Below are 7,679 nucleotides of genomic sequence, written 5' to 3'. Positions count from 1 at the left end.
CTATTTTGGCAAGCACTGCCTGCATCCAGATGACCAGCAATTGTTCAGTGGTGCTCGTCATGGCCGTCTATTTTTAGGTTCAGCAGTTGGATGGTGTTTGGCAAGTAGCGAGGATCATCCAGCCGACCAGTAACCGTTCAGTGGTGCTCACCGCCGTCTATTTTTAGATACAGCAGTTGGATGGCGATTGGCATCATCCTCTATTTTTAGGTGCCCAAGTGAACGCAGCTGTCTCACACCAGAGGAAAGACAAAAAAAAAATAGGTCACAATGGAACTCTTATATCACCTTACAAGACCCCCTTATCCCTATAATTCTTGAACTCGTCCTGCAGGATCTCCAGAAAACAAAAACAAAACAAAAACTACAAAGAAAAATAAGATTACCAATACCACCCATGGGAACTCATCAATTTTTTAACGTTTCATTGGTTGCAAAAAGGCAGAATGAATTTGATTTTAAAGGCCTTCTCGGTGGTTTTTGTGCGTGTTGGGCACAGAGACTTGACAATTCAGATGGCTTGTGGAACAACACCATATGCTTAAATTCAGGGATTCAACTATTTGGATAAATGTACAAATATATGATGCTATCTTCAATCCCCTTGGCTGGGAAATGACAAGTACTGGTCAAACAACAATAGATTAATAAAATAAAATAAATAAAAGCATTTCGAAAGGAGAAAGAAAAAAAAAATTGGAATAAAAGGATATGAAGATTACAAGTGATGAGCTCTAAAACCCTAAAGAATGTAGGTATGGGTAAGGCTCCAAACTAACACATCAAAAATACCAAGAAGAAGAGATAACCTTACTCTCTTCTTTTGGACTAAATTGCTTAACAAGAAAACAGAGAATAAAAAAAAAAGGTAAGAAAAACGAAAACCCTACAATAGATGAAAAACCTAATTAGAAGTTAAAAAGAAGGTACACTATTGGCTATGCATGTCTTGTTTGCTTAAGAGTCTGCTTAAGAAGGGTGATATTGCTGCAAGTAATGCCTTGGGACACTCTTCATGAGGAAGATGGCCACATCCGGATATCGCAACCAGTCTCTGCATACACCAAAACCCGATTAGATCAAATTCAAATGTGATCGTAATTCATGTTAGAAGTCTAAATACTAATGGTGAAACACATGATTATGTCCACAACTTGATAGTAAAAAGCCAGAACTTACAGAATTTACAAGTTTGGAAGCCATAGCCTGAGAAGATTTAAGAGAGACAAGAGCATCCTCAGCACCTGCTATGACCAACACTGGCATGCCTTCAACTGCCTTCAGCAATGATTCTGCATTTTTCGGTGAAAGAAATGTTTCATATGACAGTCTACCTATCTCATGCAGTGCTTCGTCCCATCCTTCTACACATAGAGGGGCCTGATGCAACCAAAAGAAAAAGAACAAAACAGATCAAGCAAATGATTACCAAAATTTGAGTTCACAATCACAAATTAATGAAATATATGCAACATGTATCCAAAGCTGTGCTGCATACAACCTAATCTCTCTCCCAAACTTAATATGCTTAAGGAAAAGTCAAAAGTTTATGTGAAAAGATGTTTCCACTAAATTATACAAAAATCAAGAATGAGTTTTGATCCGCAGAAATGGGAGGAGGAAACATCAACAGAACTTTCCATTGTGACATTCACAAATTCATAGGGCCCAAAGGTTATTTAATCTTAACTTAGACCTTAAAATTTAGGAATTGTCTTAACTTAGACCTTAAAATTGTCAGGACCTTGTCTTAACTTAGACTTTAAAATTTCCATTCATGTATTCAGGAAATTGTCTTAACTTAGACATAAAAGTTCCTTTCAAATTTTCTGTAAACTTGACTAATTTTACACATATCCAGGGCATACCTTATAAAGGCTCAAAACGTCCATTGTTAACTTTGTAGCATCATACCAGGCGCGCCTATTCACCACTTGAGTAATTTCTGTTCGCAGTAAAGGGCGAACCAAGTGCTTTTTCCCAAGTGAAGTTCTCAAGAGTATCCTCGCAAAAGCAGGCACCACTTCTCTTGACAAGCTGACATTTAACAGTACTACGCCTTTAATTGTAACCTGAATTACATAACAAAAAACACAGTATAACAAAGATGTTATGAAACTTAAAATTAACAGAAGGAAATTTTTTTAAAAATTTTTTTTCCAATCGTAATAACAAGCAAGTATTTTAGTTTTCAAATTAAATAAATCCGTTTATTTACGATTTGTTGGAACAAAAAGGGCGGGCCTGGCCTGGTCAGTACTTAGCCGGGCCGTGGAACTAAAAGAAAAAGACAAACATCTACGGGTAGTTTGCATGGTGTGAGCATATGCAAAGGAGAACCAGCATCCCCGCTCCAATAAGGGGTAATAACAATATCTTTATCACTTCCTATGCTATCTTCAAGCATGAAATCGAGAAATGTAGCATCTTCAAGATGACCCCAGTATATTTTCACATAAAGATTTAGTATGTGTCCTACTTAACTCTACCATTGGCTACATGTACACTTGGTGTGGAAGTCTTTGTGTAACTACATATACCAAGGGCATAGTCTTATGAAACTGCCACTGTTTCACTACTAACTAATATGGGTGCAAATAACTCAATTTCACATGTAAGAAGAGTTTAGGGAGGGATACTCACGTTGAAAGAATTCACTGACGCTTGTACTTTTTGTGCAGCCATCAAAGCTAGAAGACCTCCATCATCGTGACCAACAAGCACCACTGAAGAAAACCCCATCTCAGAGCAGAAAGAAAGAAGCAGGTCAACCTGACAGAGTAGGTTCAGCAAATTCAGATCATTATAAAATCTAAAAGGAAAACATCAAGAATACAGATGGGGAAGGGACCAAATGAACAATTAAGCAGACATGACAGCATTGCAGGATCATGTTCAATTATGTGCCCATGTTGGAAACGCAATTTCAGTAGGATCAACCAAGAGGATATACTAGATAAGGAGTACTTTGAAAGCATGACAGTACATCTAGAGCAAGGAAGATGTACTTTGCAACCATACAGAGAGTGGTACACTAGCTCTCAGGTGGTCTGCCTAGTGTTGCAAGATGATATTCAAATGGATCTCTTGACCCAGACCAATTAGTAGACAGTATTAGTCTGCATTTCTTCAGCAACACCACCGGTTTACTCTAGATATAAGCAAACTAGAAACTACATGCCACTGTATCAAGGTATTGTATGTTCCCCTACCCATTTTTTTTTCCTTAATAGGTGTTATCTCTTCCCATTTCTTAAGAGGAAAGAATTAGAATCTAACCCCAGAACAGCCTTATTTTGGGAGTTGGGAGCCTCTTCTGGACAGGCACCCAAAACAAGGGGTAAAGTATATGGAAGTTATAGAAGAGTAACTAAAAGGGGTAGCCAATTACCTGAGATTCAAGTGTATAAGGGTTAGGCATTTCTTTATCCTCCCAATCTTCCCGTCGCAGCCTTGAGGTTAGGCCCCAACCGGGGCGATCAAAAGCAGCAACCGTACAACCAACTTGCCGAGCCAGGGTCCCCATCACATGCCTCCATGAGAAGACTCCTCCCCCAAACCCATGGACTAAAACAATACCAAACTGACCACTACCTTCCATGTCTTTATTTAGAGTACCAGAACTTAATTTACTACCCTCATCCTCTTCACCAGCATTGGACAATCTCAAGACAGGAATCTCTTCAGAAAGAACAGGAGATATTGTAGAACCATCCAATAAAGGTACATAGAGAGATGAGCCATGAAATTGATTGCTGTAGCTCCTGTGGAGATGGTTTTGGCCTTTCGACAACAAACTTAAGGGATGCCTATCTAGTTTTGGCCTCCCCATGACCGTTTTTGGGGAGCTGCAGCTGAGATTGGGTTCCAAAAATGCAATGGATGACAAGGAACGAGGTGGTGAACCAGGAAAGCTAAGCTTGTAATGAAGAGTAAGCCCCCGGCACATAATGAATAAGCTGTCAATATCTGCAATTACTCTGACTGGGAGTTCCCCTTCATCTCGAGCTGTAGAAAAAGGCTTACGCCTCATTTCACTGTCACTTTTTGGGGTTTTTCCTCCCGAAGGAGTGGGAGATCTTGGGACCTTCTGATAGCCAGAGAAGACATTTTTGCATGAAAGGACCTGTCATTTTGAAAAACAAAGCAGTTCGTTATAAACTACTAAAAGTTAAAGTAATCATTATTATAGAAGCAAATGCAATAAGCAGTAGAAGAACCCTGTTAGGGAGCATAATGATTCCGTACAGTGCTAGAGCACAATCAGTAGTTTATAAAAACTTACATTATCCATTTAAATTTCACATTTCAATCAAGGCAAAGTTGAAAACAGTGACATAGAAACACAATTCACAGAACACATAACCCTTATATTACAAATAAGAAAATTTGAATGTGAAATCAAGGGAGTTAAAAAGAAACCTTATGAAAACTTACAGCTTCTGGATCAACTCGGTGAAACATGAGCTTTCTCCTTGCTCTGCAGCTTGTTCTATAAGCAACCACAGTATGTCCAAGGGCAAAGACTACTGATGAGAGAAACAAGACAGGCATTCCCCATGACTTCTTTAAATGGAGCTTCTGCCTTGAGAGGGAAGACGAAGCTTCAGCCTCTATTTGAGAATTTACAGTGAAAAGACAAGCTTTAACTGAAAGAAGAAGAATTGAGATAAAGGAACAGAAAGTCACAGTTCCAAGGTATGGACCGTGTGAGAGAGCAGGGCCATCGCACATGGAATACACGCCTGCAATCATGAAACTATACATGAGCACATTTGTAATATACTCAAATTTAATAAAACATTTGAAATGACTATCACAAAAAGGAAGGTTCATTCATATTACTACTCTGTTCATCAAGTTCTATTAGTAAGGTCATAAAGACATCATTAAAAGAGAAGATTGGGTTTCAAGCATTCAGACCAACATAAAACACAAAATCCTAAGAACCCTTTTGTATGGTTACTGAGAAAACTTAGCTACAATTTATAAATAAATAAATAAAAGAAAAAGGATTTTATGCATCGCAGAAAAATTGAAAACTCAACTAAACTAAGTCAAATACATAGACAAAGCTAAATTAAGTTGGATGCTTCATGTTTGTTTCTCACATCCATCAGAAACTGATATTAGGCAACTTTTTAGCAAACATAGGAAGTGTAAGTTCAAAACTTTAGAAATTGCATGGCACTGACTGCATGCTCATTTCATTCATATGTAAGTCCACAGAGTACCTAGGGACTGTCGGAAGCCGAAAAATCCAACTTGAGCACATGATATACTGAGAAAACTTATGAAATTATGTATCTTACGGAAATTTATTATTTGGGACCACCAAACCAAAAACCTCCACTTGATTGGGCCAAAGTCATCAATTTTTTCTTTGGCTGATTTTTCTTTTACATTCTCCAAGTTATCAGATCAACAAAAAAACATTATAAGTTTCATTTGCTTGCCTCTTGTTGTACAAATTTTGCTCAAGTAATCTCTGATTATTCAGGAACAAAAACCATAATAAAATAAGCTTACTTTAAAAAAAACTATATATCACTTTTTTCATCAAAGCTCAGAGTAATAACATAAATTATCAAATTTCTCTCTTTTCAACTATCAAGCTTGAAACAATAGAAAAATGAAGAAAATATTTGGACGAATGCAAATCATTGCCTCAAGAACGGTTTCCCTTCCAAATAGATATTTGAAGAGAGAAAAAAAAAAATAGCACTCGAATATGAAAATTCCATTACCAAAAAAAAAAAAAACCCCAAAATTGGAAAAAAAATAATTTTGAGCTCTAAAAAAGAGGGAGTAAGATAGAAAGGTACATACAGGTAATGATGAGAGATCTGATAAAGGAAACAAGAGGAATATCGGTGAGCGAGCTCTTGAAGGCGTATCGATGCAAATGCTCTTTGAATCCGTAGCACGTTACGCACGTGAAGCTCGAAATCAACACGCACGGCACCAACATGTCCCCTATCGCCACCAGCACCGGCAGCGACGACACCAGCAGCGACGCCACCATCGCCACCATGAAGAACACAGTCCGTACGCATCTGCGAACCTTCTCCAAGAAGTAACCTCCCTTCGCCATAGCTACAGCAGCCGCAATGATCCAACGGTCCTCGCTTTCTCTCCTCTAATTATATACAACGAACAGATGAAATCAAATGCACTGATCGGACGGTCCTAAAATACTTTTTTTCTTTTTTTGGTTTTTGTGTTTATGTCGAGCTCCTCATAGAGCTCACTGAAACTGAATCCCTAGCCGAATACGATAACGTCAGATGAAGCGGCGGCGGAGGAGGCGGCGTTGGATTTTCCGCCATTTTCCGGCGAGTCTGAGGGCGAAATGGTAAATTTACAATGGTAGCTGTGGAGCCAACGCGAACGCCATGGACGATATCCAAATTGGTGCACAAAAAAGGCTAGGGTTTTGAACTTTTTGAAACGAAGAGACAGAGAGATTGAGCGCTTTTGAAAATGAATCAGAGGCTCTTTGGTGTGGTGTTTTTTTTTTTTTTTTTTTTTTTAAGCGTTATACTCTCTCGTCTCTTTCCCTTGTCGCTTCTCTTTCTTTTTCTTCTTCTTCTTCCTCTCTCTCCTCCTCTCTTCTCTCTCTCTCTCTCTCTCTCTCTCTCTCTCTCTGTCTCTGTGTATTTGATTTAAATTCATTCATTATTTTTTTTTTAATTTTTTTTTTTTTTTTGAATAAGAGGTGGTGGTGGTGGGCCTCTTTGTTTTCATCGTTAATCAAATCAAACTGTATTTTTCAGAATTATTCAGCCTGTTGCACATCTGGCAGGTCTTTTTTTTCCTTGTTGACGAAACTACCCCTGTGTTGGGGATACAATTCTTTCTACTTTTGTGTGACCAAACTACCCTTTTTTCTTTTTTCTGTAGGTAAAAAACTAGTGAACGAAAAAACAGCTACAAGCACAACAGTAAACCCAACCAAAAGCGAACACAAAAGTAAAAGTAAAATCCTCCATGCCGATTGCCGCTAGCTCAAGCTTGCATCCGCTCAAAATAGCTTTTACATGACTCATTTACTTTTCCATATTCTCCTTTTTTCCAGATCAACACTTTCTATATTCTGTAAGTATTTAGTCTTACTGTTTGAGATAAGCTTTTATAATTGTAATGAATTTGTATACCTACTCACCTAATATAGATCATGAATTCCAAAAAGTACAAAGATGTGGGTTCAAGGTCTTCCTTTTCAAGTTTTTTTTTTCTTTTTCGTAACAACTTCCCTAACAAGTTTCTTTTTTCCTCTATTTGGCTAAGAACTTATTTGAAAAGTTTTTTATTTTTGTTAAGAACTTTCTTTTTTGTTTTTTTAAATACAAGCAATTGTCTAAACTATAAGAGAAGAGGGGTTTTCTCACACACACACTATCAATGTGTCATGGCATTTCGAATATGAAATCATTGGTTCGCAAGTCAAGGCACTTTTTTATTGAGCTAGATCCCGTTAGCCAAGTTGAGACTCTAGTATCACTCAAATGAATCATGTGTAATTTCATAATCTCCTTGTGTAAAATCATGTGTAATTTCATAATCTTCTTGTGTAATCATAAAATGCTACGACTCAAAGGCCAACTAATTCCTCACAACGCTTAAACACTCAGACAATAATGTGGAATGAATCTCTTTTTAAGTAAAAAAAATATAAG

General features: G+C 37.7%; 1 protein-coding gene across 2 annotated transcripts; it reads right to left on the bottom strand.

Annotated features, from left to right (window-relative positions):
• Positions 1-626: 626 nt before the first annotated feature.
• On the bottom strand, positions 627-6,592 carry LOC117622870. Of its 2 annotated transcripts, none has more exons than XM_034353664.1 (7): positions 5,830-6,592; positions 4,423-4,745; positions 3,392-4,126; positions 2,644-2,772; positions 1,869-2,072; positions 1,180-1,380; positions 627-1,054 (listed from the first exon to the last, which is right to left on the bottom strand). In XM_034353664.1, exons 1-7 carry the CDS (start codon positions 6,092-6,094, stop codon positions 932-934), a joined length of 1,980 nt encoding a protein of 659 aa, XP_034209555.1. In that variant the 5' UTR covers positions 6,095-6,592; the 3' UTR covers positions 627-931. The 2 variants fall into 2 exon arrangements, with proteins under 2 accessions (XP_034209555.1, XP_034209556.1); XM_034353665.1 differs by having other exon boundaries at positions 4,438-4,745.
• Between the last annotated feature and the right edge of the window lie 1,087 nt (positions 6,593-7,679).

Source organism: Prunus dulcis, chromosome 3 (genome assembly GCF_902201215.1).
Source record: "Prunus dulcis chromosome 3, ALMONDv2, whole genome shotgun sequence".
Classification (NCBI taxonomy): Eukaryota; Viridiplantae; Streptophyta; class Magnoliopsida; order Rosales; family Rosaceae; genus Prunus; species Prunus dulcis.
Note: the sequence above shows the minus strand (reverse complement) of the source record. Positions and strands in the feature narration are given on the sequence as shown.